The 24,489-nt window shown below is 38.0% G+C and overlaps 1 protein-coding gene across 1 annotated transcript in view; it reads left to right on the top strand.

Annotated features, from left to right (window-relative positions):
• The window catches only part of LOC131901567 (sulfotransferase 2A1-like), a 44,046-nt gene extending 20,099 nt beyond the window's left edge, over nucleotides 1-23,947 (top strand). The window contains exons 4-6 of the mRNA XM_059252681.1: nucleotides 2,357-2,451; nucleotides 19,257-19,434; nucleotides 23,835-23,947. Of these exons, the coding sequence (XP_059108664.1) occupies nucleotides 2,357-2,451; nucleotides 19,257-19,434; nucleotides 23,835-23,947 (386 nt within the window). The remainder of the gene's footprint in view (nucleotides 1-2,356; nucleotides 2,452-19,256; nucleotides 19,435-23,834) is intronic.
• Nucleotides 23,948-24,489: the final 542 nt, after the last annotated feature.

Raw genomic sequence — 24,489 nt, 5'->3', positions numbered from 1 at the left:
GTTTTCATAACTTACTTTTGAAAATTATGTCATTAGGCACTGGAGAGATGCTTTGGTGCTCAAAAGAACTTGGTGCTTTTTAGGGGAGGGGAGTTTGTTCCCCAGTACACACATCAAATGGCTCACAATCTTCCATAACTCCAACTTCAGGGAAACTGACACTCCTCCATCTCTGCACACACAAACACACAGACTCACACTCATATGAAAACACACAAACATATACAAAAAGAAAAAATAAAATAAATCTTTGAAAAATTATTTCATTAACTACAAGTTTCTAGGGCCTTGTATATTCTCTGAATGTTCATTTATAACATTCTCTCTCTCTCTCTCTCTCTCTCTCTCTCTCTCTCTCTCTCTCTCTCTCCTTTTCTACTCCCTTTCCTCTTTCTCCACCTCTTTCTCTCTACTTGATGACTTATTTCCTTCGATTCAATTAATTGTGATTATTAATGTTGTCATACAACCTTGATTCATTCGTTTGGTTTCACTCAACTGGTTGTTGTATTGATGAGAATCATTCTTCCCAATGTCATACAAAATGACATTCTTCCCAACTCTGTCTTTGAATCTTTCTGTTTTTCTAGGACCAAGAGACAGGTACTTACTTATCTGCTAATTGAAAATTACTCCCCACTAACACTCAGATCTTGTGGTTGTTTGTTGTTGGATAGGTCCATTAGGTCTCATCACTTGATACACATCAGTTAAAAGGTAACAAAATAATAAATATCCAGGCTGATTACTATTGTGCAAACCTGCAATCACAATATTCATGGGACAGATTCAAATGAATCAATAGTTCAAGAGCACGCTTGTCTACATATCAAGATGGAGGCAGCCTTGTTGAGATATTGTAACTCCAAATAAACACATATCTTTTAAAATGACTTTCTAGGCAGAACCACTGTTAATTATCAGCTACATATATGTCATTAGCTTATGCTTAGTGCCATCCCTAAAATGCTTTTGCCTTTTTGTTTGTTTTCAGACAGGATCTGTTGTATCCCAGGTTGACCACAAATTTTCTATGTAATAGAAAAAGACATTGAACCTCTGGTCTTCTCTTGTCTTGACCTCCAGAGTTTTAGTCTTGCAGATGTATGCCACATTTGGCTTGGCTTTTAGGTTTTCTTTGGATGTGCATAGGTATGTGTGTTTACGCTGGTGTGGTTACAAATGTATAAATGTGGCTATTCTTGTGCCAAAGCTTGAGTGTGGAAGACAAACAACAACATCAGGTGTTGAGCCGTAATTTCTACCTTGTTTGAGACAGAGTCTCTTTCTTCTTGTTCATCACTGTGTGTGCCAGATTAGCTGGTCCCGGCTGTCATAGAAGGAGCACTAGGGTAACAAATTTACTGCATCACCATTGTTGAATGGTTCCTGAGGATTCAAACTCAGGTCCTCACACATGCAAAGCAAATGTTTTTCATTGAGACATCACCTGAGCCCAGCTTTCAATCTCTTTAAGTGGCTTAATTCTGTCATGTATTGTACAATTTATTTTCCCTCTACTACTTCTCTGCAGATCATTTTCACCCAGCTTTCAATAAAAAATTCTGTCATGTATTGTGCATTTCACTTCCCTCTACTACTTCTCTGTAGATCATTTGACCCCAGCTTTCAATCAAATCTTAGATTCCTTGAATTCATGCATCCTACTGCTCTGACCCTTGCTTAACTCTTAACTTCACTTCTGACTTGATTTAGTTAGGTCTTCAGATAATCATGAAAAATGCAAGTGTGCAATGGCATCTGAGAAATGTAGAGAGAGCTCTAGACCAAGAACAGTTAGGACACTGTGACTGTTGAGAATACATCACAGTAGCCCTGGTAATGTAATTGAAGCTTTGGAGTGAAGGTGGCATGCTATTCCTGGAAGGTCTCTAGTAGTCTGTGTTTAGGAGGCTAGGGTATTGAGGAGTCACTATTGAGAAGTGGTGGAACCTTAGAGGTAGATGCCAGGATGAGGGGATCTTCCTCCAAAAGTGGTAAGATAGACCTTTAGACATGATGGTAATATAAAGTCTAAGCATGGCCATGCAAAGACCCCTCTGGCTTACTGTATTGATATGATTGCTTTTCTCAAAATATGTCTCCATTATTGTAGCCCACCAGGAGGATGTTTCTATGAGGCATCAGGGGTAAAGCTGTGAGATGATAAGTTTACTAATGAACTTGATTTAATCAGGTCACTATCTGTGTTATGTGTTAAATGTCACGTTGTATACTGGAAACACAGTTTGATTTTTCTTAGTAAAGCTGTGTGCCATTTGCAGAAAAGAGAAGAATATCAGGCAGACCTCATTTCATTCTTTATAATCAACACTTTTCTCTTCCCTTCACATAGTGTTATGTGGATCATGGTTTGAGCACACCCGTGCCTGGCTGTCCATGAGAGAAAGTGACAACTTCCTGCTACTGAGCTACAAAGACATGAAACAGGTAGATTAAATTCTTACCTCAATCACAAGGTTTCTCACAAACTAACCCCATGCAGCACCTCACATTCTTCAGTATACCCATGTCAGTGGTAGGTCAATGAAGAGTCAATAAAAGTGAGATTATGCCCTATGTCTTTTATTGAGCTGCATCTGGAATTTTCTCTCCAGCCTCCTTGTCCATCACCCACAACTTCTTTGTCCTACTCCACCATGGGATAGGGTGGGGTTGCTCACATTTGTACTATAGGGTTTTTGATTTTGTCTATGGAACACATTTGATACACCTGATAACTCAGTGGTCAGTGGGGAATTTGTAAAGCAGCTTCATTCCACTGTTGTGCCCAAATGTATGTCATCTCCCCTTGATGGCAACAAGAGGAATGAAGACAGGAAATCTGTGAATCATGGGAGAGCACAAGTGCTGAAGTCACATGAACAGCACTGAGTGCCTGGGTATCTAGGTTATCCTTGTTTGTATGGTAGGATTGAGGTCAACCTTGACTAAAAGAGACATTGATTTACAAGATCATTAATTGAAATAATTTTAAGTTCATTTGTGTATTTTATTTTCATATAGTTAAAAATTTCTCCCTCTACTGATGGACACATAATAATGACACCAAGCATATAAGCACAAATATATTCAAATTTGATTAGCAACTCAAAAGTTTAGGTAGTTTGGAAATTATCAGTGAAAGATAACCATCATTTATATATCACAGATAAAAATATCAATTGTAATTTTTACTGAACAAGAAAAAACATATGCAGTCTGTCAGAGAAAACACTTCTCATCCTTAGATTAGTTCAAAAATTTAGTTAAGAAGGAAAAGAAGAATTAAATTAAATTAAAAGGAAAAGAATCTTATAGCCACTGTGTACCTTTTAGAAGTAGACTCTGGTGATGATGAAGGTTACTGACAGCTGTAAATTTTTTGTTTTCATTTTTATTTCTCTTATAAAAATTTTTATTGTTTAAAAGAATTTTTAAATTTAAATGTATTTTGAATGTATTCTTTCTCTCCCACAATTTCTTCCAAATTTTCTCCTCCTCCTTATCCACACAAGCTTAAATTGTTTCTGAAAAACCAAACAAAATCCAAAGAAAACAAAATTCCTCCTGAAAGAAAACAAAATAAAACAATAACCAAAAAACCCACTGAACTGCAACCAAATAAAAGCATACACACACACACACACACACACACACACACACACACACACACACACACAACTGTGGAGTCTAGTACATGTTGGTCAACTACTCCTTCACATGAAGACTTTGTCTGCAGTGGTTGATATATCCAGTGTCACTTCATTGGAGACAATGGATTTTCCCTCTACCAGCAGGTATAAATGACAGTTCAGTTGTTAACCTTTACTCTAGTGGGTAGGTTTTCATTCATTTATTTTTAATAAATATAACAAAATAAAGTACAATATGATGAAATAATATTATCTCCTCTAAGTTGGACAAGACAAACCAATAGAAGGAAAACAGCACAAGAGAAGGCACAAGCAGAGACCCACATTATCATACATCCAGGAAGACCACAAAATTACTAATCTGTGGCCCTAACATATAAGCAGAGGATTGATGCAGACTGGTGTGGCACTATGCATGCTGCTCCAGTCTGTGGGTTCATATGAGCTTTTCTTATGTTGATGTGGATGGTCATGTTTTCTTAGTGTCCTCCCTCTTCTCTGGCTCTAACACTCTTCCTTCTCCTGAGAGTTGTCTGAGATTTAAAGTGAGAGATTTGGTAGAGACATACCATTTAGGGCTGATTGTTCAAAAGTATCTCAAACTCTGTGTATTCTCTGTCTGTGGATCTCTATTTTTCTCCTCAACTGCTTTGGGAGAAAACTTCTCCGATGGCGGCTGTACAAAGCACTATTCAGAGCGTAGCAGATCACCATCTGGAGTCATTTTGTCACGAATTTTTCAGACCAGTATTATTTGATTTTACCCTAGGTTCCCAGTCTGTCTAGTCTCTGGTCCACAAAGCAGTGTCAGCTGTGTGTCCCATTTCATAGAGTAGGCCTTAAGTAAAATCAGTTATTTTCATATCAATCCCGTCAATGGTTACTCTCATGAGCTTTGTGGCATCATTGCCCTAGCTTATCTTGTAGGTAGGACTATGTAATAGGAAGTTTCCTGTCCCAACCACCTTGTCCCAAATAACTAACTCAGAGGCTGAATGTGAACTATAAATGCTCGGCTGATAGCTCAGGTTTGTAAGTAGCTAAGTCTTACCTTTAAATCAACCCATTTTTATTAATGTATGTATTGTCAGGTGTCTCATGGCTTTACCTGTCCTCTACCATGTCTTGTTTCCTGATCAGCTGGCTGGCATATCTCCTGAATCTGCTCTCCTTCCAATCATTCTCAATTTGGTTTTACTGCCTAACTTCCTGCCCAGCTACTGGTCTGTCAGCTCTTTATTAATCAATATGAGTAATACATATTCATAGTCTAGAAAGGATTGTTACAGATAATTTTCCCCTATTTGTCTAATTAAAAAGGAAGGTTTTCCCCTTAATAGAGTAAAACTATATACAGCTAAAACAGTTATTAAGTAGGAATTAGAGTAATCGTATCTGATCCATTTACATTTGGCAAAATTAGAGAAAATACTTAATTATCTATCTTATCTTGGTCTGTCTAAAATTTTGTATCTAATTTACTATCTATTATAACTAAGGAAAACTATAATTATAACTAGTCTTCAACTCCATCAAAGAACCCAGAAGAGTAAAAAGTTACCTAATGGCAGGGCATCAGGTTGCCTGGATAGTCATCCAATGCTGGCCTTCAGGCCAAGTATATCTGACAGACTTTTCTGTTAAGCAGGGAATATTGAAGGACTGTCCTACACTATCTTGGCAAAGTTCAGCAGTCCCATTTCTAGCACCCTGCTGGTCAAGTTCAGACAGTAACTGTTAGCAATTGAGGCAATGTCAGTTTCTTTACCTCTGTGGATAGCTTTTGCCATAAAGAAAACAAACTCCATATAGAATTTCTTTGATTCCCATCATCCTCTTTGAAGTAATTGTTGATTACTGTCTCACTGTCAGAAAAGTCTATGTTCTTAAAACATTTTAAATATTCTGTAGGTCTTTGAAGTGTTTGAAGATTGCCTATCTATATGAAATATACCTATGTATACCTATAAGACCTAACACAACTATACATTTGCTATTATAGATGACTATTAATCTATATTTCTTAACTATATATTACATTTTAAAATTAGCAGCATAAACATAATACCTGAAACAAGAGTTGAAATACACATACATTATAACAAAATTAACTTTAAATTTGTATCAATAAACCAAAATCCATATCAATATCAAACACATAAGATTAATGTTTGTTTTTTTTTGGATTAAAGTAGATTCAATAGTCTACCCTTTTATCCTATCATTTCTATACCCCCCTTTATCTTTTTCAGAACAAGATTCTTGAATCTAACCTCTTTCATTTGTCTTTTTTCTGACCATTATGTATAACAACTTGTAGCCAACCCTCCAAATAATGACAATCATAGTGTGTTATTGGGAACATGGGTGTAACTCTCCAGACTATTTGCAGTTGATTTTGACTTCTGGTAATCTTTTGGGGATCCTGAGAAAACTCAGGATTATGGTCAAGTTCTGACTGAAGTATTCTGTGAGGCTGGATCATCTCAGCCAGCAGCCTTGAAGTTGTTCTGATGCAGAACTCAGAGGGAACTGCAACAGACGGTCTCTCAAACATTACATCAGCTGGGTAACCCTTTCCACTGGAGATTTTTCAGGGGGTCTTTCTCATTCAAACCTGATTTTTCTTAACCCTGAATGACTCCAGAGCCTCTCATTTCCTGTGGAAATAAAATCAGAATTTCTTTCCCAAAGTAACATACCTTTTGACTTAAATTTTGAGGTCAAGATAGTTTTAAAATATATAGGTTGGTTTAATGTAGCAACTTTCATAATTAAATGTTTCTTTGCAGTTCTCATTTGTTGATGAGGAGTCAAAAATTTAAAGAGAATACAATAGCATACAGGATACAGACTCTTAGTGTGTTTTCCGTATTTATATGGCTTGTTGTTTAAGGAAATTTCTTTTTTTAAAAAACTATATTTTTTTAATCAATGACCATATATATTCTTTTTTTCTCTCTCCCAAGCCTATACATATTTTTAAACACACTGTGACCTGTTTAGAGGCTCTCTTTAAAATTCTGTCCTTATTAAACATGGATAACAAAAAAAGTGCTATGTAAATTAGATCACAGAATGCTCACACTAGCTCCTCCCCTTCAGTTCCCTGAGAGTCTAGTCTCATGGCAGAGGCGTGTTTACCATCAGCATTGGGAGCCATGTTTACTTCCTGACCTCTAGGAAGTTTCTAGTTCCATACTGCCACATAGTAGCATGCTGCCAGCTGCTCATAAGCCCCATGTAAGTATTTGGTAGTAGGGCCTCTTAAAAGAGCCACCGCCTATTATTGTTGCTAGCACTAAGCCTGAAAGCCATCTCTTAAAGGAGCCATGCCTGTGCTCACTGCCAGCAAACCAAGACCACTGGCAAATAAGTCGCTATCAGCAATGCTTGACTACATTCTTGTGTGTCTAGGTTCCTTTTTTCAATTATTACTAAGAAAGTTTTATTAAGAAATTTTATATTCATTTTACATACCAACCACAGATACCCCTCTCCTCCTTCCTCTTGCACCCCTGCATTCACCCCCAACCCAACCCACATTCCCCCCTCCTCCAAGGCAAGGTCTTTCCACAGGGAATCAGCTGAGCCTGGTACAGTAAGTTTAGACAGGTCCAAGCCCCTCCTCCCTGCAACAAGGCTGTGCAAGTTGTCCCACCATAGACACTGGGCTCCAAAATGCATGCTCAAGCACCAGGGACAGATCCTGAACCGACTTCCTGGAGGCCCCCTAAACAGTTCAAACTAAACAACAGTCTCACCTATCCAGAGGGCCTAGTTCAGTAACATGGGGGCTCCACAGCTGTTAGTCCACAGTTCATGCATTTCCACTAATTTGGCTGGCCATCTCTGTATGTTTCCCCATCATGATCTTGATGTACCTTGCTCATAGAATCCCTCCTCTCTCTCATCAAATGGACTCCTGGAGCTTGGCCTGGCTCCTGGCTGTGGATCTCTGCATCTGCTTCCATCAGTCACGGGATGAAAGCTCTATGATGACAGTTAGGATAATCACCCATCTGATCACTGAAGTAGGCGAGTTCAGGCACCCTCTCAACTATTGCTAACAGTCTAAAGAGGGGTCATCCTTATGGATTCCTAGGGACTTCCTTAGCACTCTGTTTCTCCCTATTCCCATGATGTTTTCATTTATCATGTTATTTCTTTCATTGCTCTCCCAGTCTGTTCCTGTTCCAGCTCAAACCTGCCATTCCACTATGTTCTCATCCTCCCTTCCTTGCCCTCCATTAGCCCCTCACCCCTAGTTTGCTCATGTAGATATCATCCATTTCTTCTTCTCTGAGTGATCCATGCATCCCTCCTAGAATCCTCCCTGCTGGCTAGCCTCCCTGGAGTTGCCTGTTGCAGTCTAGATATCCTTTGCTTGAAATCTGGTATCCACATATGAGTGAGTACATACCATGTTTGTCCTTCTGAGTCTAGGTTACCTCACTCAGGAGTATATTTTCTAGTTCCATACATTTGCCTGCAAATTTCATGATGTCATTGTTTTTTACTGCTGAGTAGTACTCCAATGTGTGTATGTGCCACATTTTCTTCATCCATTCTTTGTTTGAGGGACACCAGGTTGTTTCTAGGTCTGGCTATTATGAACAATGCTGCTGTGAACATAGTTGTGTCCTTGTAGTATGATTGAGCATTCCTTGAGTATATGCGAAAGAAGGCTATAGCTGGGTCTTAAAGAAGATTGATTCCCAATTTTCTTTGAAACCACCATACTGATTTCCAGAGTGGCTGTACAAGTTTGCACTCCCACCAACAGTGGAGGAGTGTTTGCTTTCCTCCACATCCTCTCCAACATAAGCTGTCATCAGCGTTTTTGATCATGGTATCTCATAGTCATTTTTATTTGCATTTTCCTGATGACTAAAGATGTTGAGCAATTCCTTAAATGTCTTTAGGCCACTTGAGATAAATCTGTTGATAATTCTCTGTTTAGCTCTGTAGCCCATTTTCTAATTGAATTGTTAGGTATTTTGATGTCTAGTTTCTTGAGTTCTTTACATATTTTGGAGATCAGCCCTCTGTCAGATATGGGGTTGGTGAAGAGCTTTTCTCAATCAATAGGCTGTCATTTTGTCTTATTGACTGTGTCCTTTGCCCTACAAAAGCTTCTAAGTTTCAGGAGGTCCAATATATTAATTGTTGTTCTCAGTGTCAGTGCTGCTGGTGTTATATTTAGGAAGTGCTCTCCTGTGCTAATACATGCAAGACTTCTTCCTACTTTCCCTTTTATCAAGTTCAGTGTAACTGGATTTATGTTAAGGTCTTTGATCCACTTGGACTTGAGTTTTGTGCGTGGTGACAGATATGGATCTATTTGCAATCTTCTCCATGTTGACATTCAGTTATGCCAGCACCATTTGTTGAAGATGTCTTTTTTTCCCCATTGTATGGTTTGGGCTTATTTGTCAACATTCAGGTGTTCATAGTTGTGCCGATTAATGTCAGGGTCTTCAATTAGATTCCATTTGTCCACATGTTGGTTTTTATGCTGGTACCAAGCTGTTTTTATTGTTATAGCTCTATAGTAGAGCTTGAGGTCAGGGACTATGTTGCCTCCAGTAGTTGTTTTATTGTACAGGATTCTTTTAGCTATTCTGAGTTTTTTGTTTTTCCATATGAAGTTGAGTATTGTTCTTTCCAAATCTATGAAGAATTGTGTAGGGATTTTGATGGGGATTGCATTGAATCTGTAGATTGCTTTTGGTAAGATTGCCATTTTTACTATGTTAATCCTGCCTATCCATGAGCATGAGAGGTGTTCCCATTTTCTGACATCTTCTTCACTTTCTTTCTTCAGAGACTTAAAGTTCTTGTCATACATGTACTTCACTTGCTTAGTTAGAGTTACCCTAAGATATTTTATATTATTTGTGGTTATTGCAAAGGGTGATGCTTCTCTGATTTCTTTATCAGCCCATTTATTATTTGTATATAATAGGAACATTACTGATTTTTTTTTGAGTTAACCTTGTATCCTGCCACATTACAGAAGGAGTTTATGGGCTGTAGGAGTTCTCTGGCAGAATTTTTGGGGTAAATTATGTACACATATCATCTTCAAATATTGAAAGTTTGACTTCTCTCTTTCCAATTTCTATCCCTTTTATCTTGTTTTGTTGTCTTAGTGCTCTAGCTAAAACTTCAAGTGCTATGTTGAATAAATATGGGGAGAGTGGACAGCCTTGTCTTGTTCCTGATTTCAGTGGAATCGGTTAGATTTTCTCTCCATTTAATTTGATGTTGGCTGTTGGCTTGCTGTAAATTGCCTTTATGTTGTTTAGGACCTTTATCATGAAGAGTGATGGATTTTGTTGAAGGCTTGTTCAGCATCTAATGAGAGGATCATGAGGTTTTCTTTTTTAAGTTTATTTATATGGTGTATTACATTGACAGATTTGCATATATTGAAATATCCTTGCATCTCTGAGATGAAGCCTACTTGGTTATGGTGGATAATTTTTTCATGTGTTCTTGGATTAGGTTTGCCAATATTTTATTGAGTATTTTTGCATCAATGTGTACAAGGGAGATTGGCCTGTAATTCTCTTTCTTTGTTGCATCTTTGTGTGGTTTGGGTATCAGAGCAACTGTAGCCTCATAAAAAAGAGTTTGTTAATGTTGCTCTGTTTCTGTTGTGTGGAACAATTTGAAGAATATTGGTATTAGCTCTTCTTTGAAAATCTTGTAGAATTCTGTTCTGAAGCTACATGGACCGGGTTTTTTTTTTTCCCCTTTGATTGAGAGACTTTTACTGATTGTTTCTATTTCCTTACAGATTATTGGTCTATTTAAATTGTTTATCTGGTCCTGATTTTATTTTGGTATGTGGTACCTATCCAGAAAATTGTCCATTTCTTTCAGGTGGAGTACAGGTTTTGAAGTATGACCTGACAATTGTCTGGATTTCCTCAATGTCTGTTGTTAATGTCTCCCTTTTCATTTCTGATGTTGTTAATTTGCATTCTCTCTCTCTCTCTCTCTCTCTCTCTCTCTTTTATTTAATTTGGATAAGGGCTTGTCTATCTTGTTGATTTTCTTAAAGAAACAACTTGTTATTTCATTGTTTCTTTGTATTGTTCTCTTTGTTGATTTCAGCCCTCAATTTGATTATTTCCTGGTATTTTTTCTCCTGTGTGAGTTTGTTTCTTTTTGTTCTAGAACTTTCAGGTGTACCATTTAGTCACTAGTGTGAGATTCCTCCATCTTCTTTATGTGGGCATTCAGTGCTATTAATTTTCCTCTTAGCACTGCTTTCATAGTGTCCCATAAGTTTGGGTATTTTTTACTTTTATTTTCATTGAATTCTAGGAAATCTTTGATTTCTTTGTTTATGTCTTCCTTGACACATTGTTTATTCAGTGAGAATTATTCAATTTCGATGAGATTGTAGGGTTCTGTAATTTTTCTTTTGTTGAATTCTAACTTTAAGCCATCATGGTTGACTTATAAAATACAGGAGATTATTCTAATTTTTTATGTATCTGTTGAGATTTGCTTTGTGACCAACTATCTGGTCAATTTTAGAGAAGGTTCCATGGGGTGCTGAGAAGAAGGTGTATTCTTTTTTGTTAGGGCAGAGTATTCTGTAGATATCTATTAAGTCCATTTGAGTCATAATTTGTTAGGTCCCTTCTTTCTCTGTTAAGTTCCAGTCTGGTATATCTATCCAGTGGTGAGAGTGGGGTGTTGAAATCTCTAACTACTAGTGTGTGGGGTTTGAAGTGCAATTTCAGCTTTAGTAATGTTTGGGGCATAAATTTTCAGAATTAAGACTTAATCTTGATGGATTTTCTCTGTGATAAATATGTAGTGTCTTTCCCGATCTCTTTCAAATGATTTTAATTTGAATTATATTTTGTTAGATATTAGAATAGCTACACGACCTTGCTTCTTAAGTCCATTTGATTGGCAAGTCTCTTCCCAGCCTTTTACTCTGAGGTAGTATCTGGCTTTGAAGTCAAGGTGTGTTTCTTTTATGCAGCAGAAGGAAATACCCTGTTTCCGTATCCATTCTGTTAGCCTGTGACTTTTTTATAGGCAAATTGAGACCACTAATATTCATAGATATTAATGACCAGTGATTGTTAATTCCTGTTATTTTTTGGTACTGTTGTGTTTCTCTTCTTTGGTATTTGTTGATATGGGATTATATGAGGTGGTTTTGTTTTCCCCAAAATATTGTGTACCTTAATAAACTTATCTGGGGTCAGAGAACAGAAAAGCTACAAGATACTTGTGCTAGAAAATGTTAGCATATGCCTTTAATCCTAGCATTCCAGGGACAGAAATCCCTCTGGATCTCTGTGAGTTCAAGGCCGCATTGGAAACAACCAGGCATGGTGACTCATGCCTTTAATCCCAGAAAGCAGTCTTTAATCCCAAGGAGTGGTGGTAGAAAGCAGAAAGGTTTATAAGGCGTGAGGACCAGAAATGAGAAGCATTTAGCTGGTTAGGCATTTGGCTGGTTAAGCATTTGGCTGGTTAAGCATTTGGCTGGTTAAGCGTTCAGGATTTCGAGCAACAGTTCAGCTGAAAGCCACTGGGATGAGGACACAGAAGCTTCCAGTCTGAGGAAACAAGACCAGCTGAGGATCCGGCAAGGTGAGATAGCTGTGGCTCGTTCTGTCTCTCTGATCTACCAGCATTAACCCCAATAACTGGCCTCGGGTTTGATTTTATTAGTAAGACTCTCTAAGATTCATGCTACAACCAGTGATTGTTAATTCCTGTTATTTTTTGGTACTGTTGTGTTTCTCTTCTTTGGCATTTGTTGATATGGGATTATCCTTTGCCTGTATTTTCATGGATGTATCTAACTTCCTTAGTTTTGAATTTTTCTTCTTGTGCTTTCTAAAGGGCCAGATTTGCAGATAGGTATTGTTTAAATATGTATTTATCATGGAATATTTTCTTTACTCTATGACGATTGAGAGTTTTGCTGAGTTCAATAGTCTGTGTTGGCATCCATGGTCTCTTAGTGTCTGCATAATGTCTGACCAGGACCTTCTGGCTTTTAGAGTCTCCATTAAGAAGTCAGGTGTTATTCTGAAGTGTGTGCCTTTATATGTTATTTGGCTTTTTTTCCTTTGCAGCTCTTAATATTTTTTCTTTTGTCTGTATGTTTAGTGGCTTGATTATTAAGTGGCAAGGGGACATTTTTTTTTTTTGGATCCAGTCTATTTGGCATTTTGTAAGCTTCTTGTATCTTTACAGGCATTTCCTTCTTTAGGTTGGGAATGTTTCTTCTATGATTTGTTGAATATTTTCAGTGCCTTTGAGTTGGTATCCTTTTTCTATCCCTATTATTCTTAGGTTTGGTCTTTTCATATTGTCCCAATTTTCTGGGAAATTTTGTGTTATATGTTTGTCGGCTTTAGTATTTTCCTTGACTGATGAATCTATTTCTTCTATCATATCTTCAGTGCCAGAGTTTCTCTCTTCCTTCTTTTGCATTATGTTGGTTATGCTTGCATCTGTGTTTCCTATTCATTTACTCAGTTTTTCTATTTCCTGCATTCCCTCAATTTGTCTTTTTTTGTTGCCTCTATTTCATTTTTCAAATTTTGAACTGTGTCCTAACCCTGTTTAATTGCTTTTTATTACCTCTTTTTAAGGGATTAATTGATTTCTTCCAATTTTTTGTCTTTTTCTCAATTTCTTTAGGGGAATTTGTCATTTCATCTTTAATGGCCTCTATCATCTTCTTAAAGTCATTTTCAAGATCAATTTCTTCTGCTTCTTCTGTGTTAGGATGTTCAGGTCTTGCTAATGTGGAACCACTATGTTCTGATGGTGCCATGTTGGTATTTATGTTGTTGACTGTATTTTTGCATTTGCATCTACACGTCTCTTCCTCAACTCGGTGTAAGCAGTATCTATGTCTGAGGGAGACTGTCTTGGTCCAACTGATACTTTTGATCTAACTGGAGCTCTTGGTTCAATTGGTGCTGTTGGACTCTGTGTCTCAGGGAGCAGCTCTTAATCCAGTTGGCACTAGTGGGCTCTGTCTTGGGGAGTAGCTATTCCCAGTTGGTACAGGGTGCACTTATAGTGGTTACTGGTGCCACAGGGTGTGGTTGGCTTGAAGAGGGGGGAGGGCAGATATGGCTCCCTTGTTCCTGGGGCTCTAGTGACTTGGGGAGAGGGGCACAGAATGTGCCCCTAGGGCCTAGAGTCTAGAGACCTGGTCTGCACTGTCCAGAGATGGGGCTCGACTTGTTCCCTATTGGTGGGGGGGGGGACTTATAGCTACTGTTGTCACTGGTGTTGCAGGGGATTATTGGATTGGCAAGTAGGGGTCTAGGGCTGTACTGTCTGAGCTGTAAGGGGAAAGGCATGGAACATATCCCCTGGTTCTATGGGTCAGAGAACTGGTCTGCACAGTCAGGAGATGGGGCCTTACCATTTCCTAAGTGGTGCAGGGTGGGCTTATGGCTCCAGCGGTCTCTAGTGCCACATGGAATGGTTATCTTGGGGAGGGGGTGGGGCTCTAGGAGCCTTTTATAAGCTTTGTCAGATTTTATGGGGAAATTTCAGCCACACATTGGAATACCGTATGTAAAGGGACATTTCCTATCGCAACTTCCAAGTCCCAAATAACCGAATCTGAGGCTGAGTATGAATTGTAAATGTTCAGCTGATAGCTTAGGCATGTTATCAGTTCAATTTTACATTTAAATTAACCCATTTCTATTAATCTATTAATGCCTGGTGGCTTGTCATTTTACCTGTCCTCTAGCATGTCTTGCTTCCTGGGTGGTTGGCTGGCAGCTCTCCTGGCACCACCTTCTTTTTCCCATCCTTCTCAATTTGGCTTTCCCATTTACCTTGCTGCCCAGCTACCTGCCTGTCAGTTTTTTATTAAACAATGTGAATAATACAGATTCATAATGTAGAAAAAGATTGCACTACAGCAGAAACCCTGGTAGATCAAAGGGTTTGTGGCTGGCTTCATGTTTACATTTCTTTTTTGATGGTATGCAAAGTACATTCCTGTTGCAAAGATGCTAGAAAGTAGGGATGAAAACTCTTTGTAGTCACCAGCCAAGCATCTCCATGTTCAATGAGTTATGAAGGTGTTGTCTTCAGCAACAGTACCTTGCTATCAGTGTGAAGAGCAATCTATAGCCTGTGTTGTTAGGAGTTCCCATGAGATCTCTTTGGTCAACAACTCAATTAGGTGTAAACAAATCTCAGAAATAGAAAAGTCTATGGTAACAAGAGATGACCATTTAGGACACCATCTTCCCCATTATTATATTATTTAGATGGTATATATACATATATATATATATATATATATGTGTGTGTGTGTGTACATATATACATACATATATGTCTGTGTGTATTCATTCATATACATATATATATATATATATATATATATATATGTTACTACTATTGGGTAGAATATGTTCCCTCAAATGTCCCTTAGTTTTTGATGTATCTCCTAATAGTCCCTCCTCCAAGTCTCTCTCCTTTCACCCTCCCCACATGATCTTACCATTCAAGCACATAGGTATCTATACATAATTTGCCCTCTATATCTAGATTTTTTTATAATTATTATGTGCTGTAGGGACTCACTTAATTTATTCAGCCTATTTGGTGTTCTGTATGCTTCTTTCACTTTGATAGGCATGTTCTTCTTTAGGTTAGAGAAATTTTCTTGTATGATTTTTTTGAAAATATTTTCTGTGCCTTTAACCTGGGTTTTCATCTTCTTCCTCTCTTCTTATTATTAGATTTGTTCTGTTCATACTGTCCCAGATAGCCTGCATGTTTTGTGATGGGTATTTTTTATATTTAACATTTTCTTTGACAAATGTATCCATTTCTTCTATTTTATCTTTAGTGTCTGAGATTCTCTCATCCATATCTTATATTCTATTCATGAAGCACACATCTGAGCTTCCTGTTTGAGTTCCTTGGTTTTTCTTTTGCAGATTTCTTTCAATTTGGTTTTCTTTATTGATTTTATTTCTACTTTAAGGTATTGAATGGTTTATTTATTTTCTTCCACTGTTTGTGTTTTCATAGATTTCTTTATGAGATTTACTCTTTTCCCTCTTTAAGGACCTCTATCATCTCCATGCATGCTATTTTATGGTCATTTTCTTGTTCTGCAGCTATGTTGAATTACTCAGTGCCTGTTGTAGTATGGTTGCTGGGCTCTACCAAAAACACACTGTCTTGGATGTTATTAACTGTGCTTTTAGGTTGGCATCTAAGCATCTGGGATTGGGAAAACTATAATTCTAGGTGGTGATATCTGGTCTTGTCTTTGTTGGGTTGGTTCCTCCTTCCTAATTTTTTGTTGCTCTGCCTGGTACTTAGGAGAGTGTGGTGGCTGTGTGTTGCCTTGTAGGAAATTCTTCTGGGATCCTGATAGATGTGGACACTGGGAGTTCCAGGTTAAATGTTTCCAGATATAGAAAGCTGACACTTAGGAATGGGGATCACCTAGGTGGAGGTCATTAGAAGCTTCATAAGAGGGAAGAGAGCAGAGTTTTCCACAGGAGCTGCTTAGTTAGTAACCTGAGAATGTGGCCACTGAGTGAGGTCAGGCCACAGCAGAAGTTCAATATAAAGCTTTTGAGAGATTAAGGGATGGACTTGGAAGAATGGAGGAAGAAATGAAGATCTGCAGTCAGCCTATTTACTTCCCTGGTTAGGGTGGCCTGTAGGTGCTTACAGGATTTGCTAGGACAAAACAATGTGAAGGGAGAAGGAATTTTGGAACTTAAGACTTGTGTTATCAATATGAGACAGGGACATTTGTAGGAGGGAGACTGTAGCACCTGTTCTACACAGAACTGGGAATGAGACTAGGAGACTGGACTTGAAGGAGCAAATAGAGATGTGAAGATTTGCATTTAGTGTAACTGCTTCCATGCCCAGCTTGTTCTGTGGGTTCCCAGGAAATGCATGATGGAGTTGAAGTGTGGAACAAATCAATGCATTGGTGTTGGAATGTTACGAGGTGTCTTGGAGATCCACTAGGGATGTGGGTGGCTAAACCAGTGTTCTGCTACAGAGCTGGTAGAAAGGCTGGACAATTGGTCTTAAAGGAATGAGGGGGAGGTGAAGATCTGTAGTTAGCTTACCTCTTTCCTGGCCGGAGTGGTCTTTGGTTCCCCAAAGAGGGCCTGTTGGAGTTGGATATTGGGATAGTACAATGAATTGGAGGAATGAGGTTAGAAGGTCTGTGGAATCCATTCTAGGTGAGTGGGGGGAGTTGCCACAGATTTTCTGTGGCATAACTGGGCATGAGACTGGGGAATTGGATCTGGAAGAACACAGTGAAAGGTAAAAATCTGCAGTCAGCCTACCTGCTTCCCTGGCAGTAGTCAAAAAATAATTCTTAATGAAAAATATTAAGGAGCAAGAAAAACAGGAAAATTGGAATATTCAAAAGGAATTTGATCTCTTAATATTGTCATCCAGGAACAGAAAGTTTCCACATAAGTAGCAATACTAAAGACTCTTTTGTCTTTTGGAAAATCTTTTACTTTCTCATCATAAAATTCAATATTCCTCAGGAAACTTCCTTGCTCAGATATCTCTGTTGCATTGTAGTGCAGTTTCCCATAAGTTTTCTGTCAAACCATTCAACATATTTGTTTTCTGTTCTTGACATAGCTGCTTACCTTCCCATGTATTATTAACTGATTCTAATATTAAATATATAATAAAAGTTTTGAGACAATGATACATTTAGATACCCAGGAAAAGAACTGGAATTCAAAGCACAATCGAAGATTGTGCCTTCTTGTGACTATTTTCTAATATTAACCCACTTGTGACAGTGCACAGTTGTAATTCCAGGATATGCATATCTGCTGTGGGATGTTCCGTATGGCAAATGTGTTGCTAATTAGTCAATAAATAAAACACTGATTGGCCATTGGCTAGGCAGGAAGTGTAGGCAGGACAAGGAGGAGAATAAAGCTGGAAAGTGGAAGGCTGAGTCAGAGAGACACTGCCAGCCGCCATGATGACAAACAGCATGTGAAGATGCTGGTAAGCCATGAGCCATGTGGCAAGGTATAGATTAATGGAAATGGATTAATTTAAGCTGTAAGAACAGTTAACAAGAAGCCTGCCACGGCCATACAGTTTGTAACCAATATAAGTCTCTGTTTACTTGGTCGGGTCTGAGGCTGTGGGACTGGCAGGTGATAGAGATTTGTCCTGACTGTGGGCCAGGCAGGAAAACTCAAGCTACACATATCTGAAGTAAGATATCTGTGAATGTAATGCCCATCTGAATTAGAACATGAGGTAAAACTCAAAACTATTGTCTCCCAGAAGTATGTGGTGATATTTTATTTGTGCTGAAATATGATGATATTTTATTTTTATGCTAATAAATAAAGTTTGCCTGGAGATCAGAGGTCATAGCCAGCCATAAACAGAAGTCAGGCAGTGGTAGCACACGCCCTTAATCCAATCACATGGCAGGCAGAGTCTCTGTGTGTTCAAGGACTCAGCAAAAGACAGTGACACACACCTTTAATTCCAGTGCCAACCATAGAGACCTGGAGGTCTGTGTAGACAGGCAGTGATGAGAAAGTGAGGTGGCTGGGCTAAGAGCCAATGAGAAGGCAGAAGAGCAAGGCAATAAAAGTGCAGGTTAGACAGGAAGAAGCTGGTTCTCTTGGGAAGCTACGGCATCATGATGAGCTAAAGTTAGTTGGTGGCTATCACTAGCTTTATGATAGCTTTCTAAAGCTTTCATCCCTGTATTTGGCTCTGTGTTTCTTATTTAATTAGACTGCTTAGAATTTCATCTAGAGAAGTACCCCCAAGTAATAATTATTATCAGTCTTATGAAAGTGTAAAACTATATTATTCTCATTTACCCATAGGATACAATATTACATGGTGTAAACATTAACCTCTCTCAAATTCTTTGTGCACATTGACTTTTTTCTCAAGGATAATTGTCTAGAATTATTTCTTTAAGTATCTTTGAACACCGCAGGGCAGATTGAGTATGGTGGGGCACACCTTTAATGCCAGCACTTAGGTGCCAAAGGCATGTTTGTGGATCTCTGATCTCTTTAAGTTTGAAGTCAGTCTGTTCTCCAGATCAACATCCATCCCATGAGACAGGGCCCTATATTGAGACACTTCTCAAGAATAAAGACCCCAGTGCATTTAGTAGGTGGGTTGTCACACACCTGTGAATACATCACTACAGAGATAAAAGCAGGAGGATCAGATGTTCAAGGACTTCATCCACTTTGAAGTAAGTTTGAGAACAGCATTAGTTATGAGACACTGTCTCTAATATCCTCCCCTCCCTAGAAGAAATTTCAGCCTCTGTCTTTTAGGGCTGCAAGATCAGCCACATTGCAAGCCCACACAATATACAAATGCTGTGGGTTTCCTACTCTGTCTACATTGCCTGTATCTTTCCTAAAACCTTTTTAGTGTTTTCTCATTTAACATTGCCATTTCTTCCTTCATGTCCCTTTTCACCCTCCATCCATAGTTCCCATCTCTGCATCTGTTCTCTCAGAGCTTTCTGTTGATTACCTTCATTTTTGTTTCTTCTTCTTTTAGGACACAAAGAGCACTATAAAGAAGATTTGTGACTTCCTAGGAAAAAGATTAGAGCCAGATGAGCTGGATATGGTACTCAAGTACAGCTCCTTCCAAGCCATGAAGGAAAATAAAATGTCCAATTTCAGTCTCCTGACAAAAAATGTGGCTGCTAATGATTTGGTTCTCTTGAGAAAAGGTGAAGAAATTTTTGAGCTTTAAATGATGTCAGAACATGTGAAGGGCTTGGTGTTTTAAAAAGACTCTAAGAAAAAGTTGGGAATGTTTCAGAAGTCATTGCTCATCATATCATAGTTTCTCACAGACCTTAAGATTAGTCATTCCATGGTGATGATGTAGGCTTCAGTAGCTCTGAAAAAATTGATTTATTCTGGCTGAGCATCTTGGGTTTGCAAATGGTTGTGTCCAATACCCTAAATGGAAAACAAAAGGGTAGACATGTTGCAATGAGGTCTGGTAAGGATTCTTATATCATAAAAATCTAAAGAAAACATGTAGTGCATAGGGCCAAACATATACCTGGGATGATAACCACAGAAAAACTTCCATTCATGGCTGGAAAAGATGTCGAACATGTCAAGATTGCTGTCCCACACTAGGGTGAGAATAGACCCCATAAAGACTGAGCAAATTATTTACTAATATTACAATCTGATGATGTTTATTAACTTAAAATGAGATTTCTTCAGGGTCAGGGCTACTCAGTTTGTTCTGAATGCCTCTCCAGGAATGGGAATATACATCTTCTCTATGTCTGTGCTACCTCTCTATGCTTGGTGCAGATTGAGGGTATGGTTTAATAGCTGTAAAGTTAAGGAACAACTTTGCCAGAAAGAATCACACCTCGAGTGTCACCTTTAACTTGTTAGCAAATAATTAGTGAGGTGGGACTTGGCATTGAAGAAGGAATCAATCAGGTGTCAGGTCTTTGGGGACAAGTAAAGAACATGGGTATACATGCAGCAAGTGGAGTGTTATGTTTTATGGGTTTAATTTTCTTCTTCTAATAATTTACAGGCTTCAGCCTTAACCTCCAATCCTCCTCTACCTAGATTATAAGGATCATGTCATAGAACATAAAGACATCAGAAGTATACATATTGAGAAGTAAGTTAAAGTGGTTACCAGATTGCATTTAATCCAATACTCCTAGTGTCCTCACAAGAGGAAGTTTGGGCTCAGATTTGAGCACACATACATGTCACCTCAAAAATATGGTCATCTATATACTATGGACTGAGACCTTTGGAGAATCCACTACTTTTTACAGATAACCTCAGACTGCTGTGCTCCAGACTCTATGGAGACAGAGTTGTCTGCACTAGAACTGAAGGTAACACATAAGAAGAGAAGTTACCCATTCTTGGATTTCTTGCAATGAATCCGAATTTGGCCAAAGCAAAACAGTATGTATACATAAAAGGCTTTAATGAAAGCCAAAAGGAATGAAGTGGCTTGTTTAATAGGGAAAGGCTATGGGAACTAACATGTAAAAGTTACATGCCGGGTGGTGGTGGTGGTGGCGGCGGCGGTGTACGCCTTTAATTCCAGCACTTGGGAGGCAGAGCCAGGCACATCTCTGTGAGTTTGAGGCCAGCCTGGTCTCCAAAGTGAGTTCCAGGAAAGGCACAAAGCTACACAGAGACACGCCGTCTCAAAAAATAAAAAACAACAAAAAAAGTTTTGTCAGAAACACACTTGAGCTGATGCAATAGAATTAAGGACACAATTCTGTGAAGATATCTGTCATTTCCTTTTTTCCATGTAGACTCTTCTAGGATGAGACCACAATGGAATTGTAGTTAAGTCTCTTCCAAAAGATTGTATTTTTTGTGTATTATATATGTTATTTCTGTCAAAAAAAATGATGTGACTCTGTAAGTCCTTTGTAATTTATTGTAGTGACTATATATGACATCCATTTCTTCTACATTAGAAGATAATTTTTACTGTGGGGATTTTTCTTGTACTCACACTCATTATAAGCCATGAGTCGGGCTGGAGGGATAGCTCATCCATTAAAGGCTAGGCTCACAACCAAAAATATAAGCCATGAGTCCCACTGGAAACCAGGTCATTGAAGGGGGAGACCAACTTTATTATTTACCTCACCCTGATTCATGACTTCATAATAGAGTTTGCTGAGATGGATATCTGGGAAATACTTTTAAAAGAATAAGATGCTTGAGCATAATGTTGGTCTTTTCAATTCCTACATCAGGTTGGTTCCTTTTTTTTTTTAAATTGAAGGTATGAGTGATCAAAGATTAATTCTAAAATTAATTGAATTACTTACCAGTAGATACTTAATTCCCTAAATCATAATGCATGAAAAGCTTTGCTAACTGCTATACTGACCTTAAGTGGGAGGAATTCTCTAGACCTATTTTCACTGTCCTTTAGTTGATCTTCTCAGGATCCAAGAAAAATTCCTTTTCTTGCCTCTGAAGAGCTACTCTTTACCTGGGAGACTCAGTTATTTGACTTGGTGGGATGAATTTGGTTTTAAGCTTCAAGTAATAATTATGTACAAACAACTTTGATCATTATGATTCCATATTTAGATACTGCAGACTAGAGAGATAGTCATTCGACATTGTCACAATGAAGACATGTGGAAGAAAACATCTTCTGACAAACTTAATAGGTTTTGGAACTCAATACTTCATATTGGATGTTTCCTAAATAGAATGCTTGAGCCATTAATCATTTTCACTCATGTCCTTAGAAGGCATTAATCTGAGACACAGAGGGAAGAAGACCTAGAATGAAGCCTACTATCTGCAGGCCAATAAAAAATCGGGAAAGACTGGACAACAAACGTTTGTGAGACTGGCAGCATCCATAACTATGAGGAAGTTCCTTTCCAACAAGACTTAAGCCACCAAAAATTAGGGTTATCCTGTCCCCCAACACACCAGAGTTTGAAGAGATTTTTAAGATGAACACATGAAGAGAAATATATGCTTATAATGTGCTCAGGATTTTGACATAATTTGGCTTACAACTTCATGTCTGTACCTGCAAAGACATGCTTCTCTCATCTGGGCTGATTCAATCAATGTGGGTAGACATTGAATTGACTGAGATTCTGGTAGCTCAGCATCCAGTCTGGCTTATGAAGAGCCAGGGGTGCTATGGGAAACAATAAAGAAATTTATTCCAATAATGAAGTAAATAATAAACGTGAGAGTAGCAATGGATACCGATAGATTCCCATCTTAACAGATGACACTCTTATACTCATATCAATTAATGGCATATTATTTGAATATGGTGTACCAATAATTACCATTTAATTTTGAACAGCATATATTTTCTTTAATAATACCACTGGGAATGTGAAGTTAACTTAAATGATACATAATAAATACAACGTAATTAGGAATAGCATGACTTCTGCTATCAGTCTTTTTGGCTTCAAGTTTATATCCATCACTATCAATCTGTGTATCATCTCAAGGACTAATTTTTGCTCTTCTGCAAAATGAAAACAAGGCCGGCACCTTCCTTCCTCATTCATAAAAGCTTTCAACAATTCCATACTGAGTATGTTCTATGTGTCTGTTATTATTTGATGAATGAAGCCTTTGCTGATGAAAAAAACATTTTACAGTTTAAATATATTAGATACATATTTGAGGCATCTTTACAAAAAGAAAATTCATCAAAATTTGAGAGTTATGAAATAAAGACAGCAAGGATGGGGCCTGCAGAATACTACATGAAGGGAAGATAGAAAGAGGTGTTCACAGTTGCATAAATTAGGAAACCAAAGAACAAGAAGTGAGTACATGGAAGACATCAGCATTCTACAAAAAAGGAACACACAATTCAATAATAGAGATGGACAATTTGTCATCTTTAATGTCAAAACTAAAGACATACTAGAAAGGAGTGGTGACAACCAAAGTCTGGTGAAAAGATCATGTATGTCTTCATGCATCACCAGACACCATGGTGATTGAAAACAGAAATCTTGGAATGTTCTCAGCTGGCAGTATCTGGGTCTCTTGCATCTGATGAAAGCATCAAGATAATTGGCATATAGCTCACAGCTTAAGGGATCCTATGCCTTAAAGCTCTGCAGGAACCTGCATTCATGTATATCTACACACATACAATTAAACTTAATTTTAAAGATCTTTTAAAAATTGCTTGCATGTTTTATAGAACTTTTAAAAGTGTACACTAAAATTAAGAAAGAACAACTGAAATCTGTTTGGATAATTGAAATAAGAAACTCTGTTGAGTAGTTGGACAGTGTGATGGATGCAGGTGTAGTGGGAAGCAAGAATAATCTCAACATCTAAAAGGTAGAGCTAGTGTGGAAGCTATTAGAGTATATAGCTGATATGATGAGAAAGAATAAGGGGTTACATTATCACCACAGACTTAGAAGATTGATGTGTATTATTTCAAGAGAATAAGATATATTCTCCAGGAAGTCACTGGTACTTCTACTTTACTAACTTTGTGGTTCTTGTCAAGCAGATGGTAAAAGCATGTGAAGGAAAGACTGAGAGCAGTGCTGAGATCATCATTAACCCAACTATGTATCTGCTTCACATTTTCTAGGCATGGCTGGGGACTGGAAGAATCACTTTACAGTAGCCCAAGCTGAAGCCTTTGATGAAGTATTCCAGGAGAAAATGGCCGGTTTCCCTTCAGGGTTGTTTCCATGGGAATAAATTGTTAAATTTATTTATATATAAAGAGTGGTATTTATTTTCCTGTTCTTGTATATGTTAATTACTGAGTGTTGTCACAGAATAAATCCTGTTATTGAATTTTAGAGTTTTTTTTTTTTTAGATATTAAGTGGTAGAAGTATTAGGAGTGGTAATAGTAGTGGAGGTAGCTGTTTTGTGTGTGTGTGTGTGTGTGTGTGTGTGTGTGTGTGTGTGTCCCCATATTTTTGTCTATAGTACCTTCAGAGGTCACAAGAGCTCATTGGTTCCATGGAGTTATAGTTATATATTGCTATAAGCTACCTGCTTTGTGTCTTGGAACTGAACTCAGGTCCTCAATAAGGGCAGTGCAGTTTTCTTGACCTCAGCATCATCTCTCCAGCTGTGAATCTTGGAGTCTTGAGTCATCAAATATATGCTTCTTTTATTAGTGGTTTGTTATACATTATCAGCAAACTCCAATATGCTTCATGGAATCCCAGCTTAAAACAATTTTTGAAACATTTTAAACATAAAAAAATTACATGAATTTTAAAATTTTTA

The sequence above is a fragment of the Peromyscus eremicus genome, unplaced genomic scaffold (genome assembly GCF_949786415.1).
Source record: "Peromyscus eremicus unplaced genomic scaffold, PerEre_H2_v1 PerEre#2#unplaced_112, whole genome shotgun sequence".
NCBI lineage: Eukaryota > Metazoa > Chordata > Mammalia > Rodentia > Cricetidae > Peromyscus > Peromyscus eremicus.
This window is presented reverse-complemented; position numbering and strand designations above follow the sequence as displayed.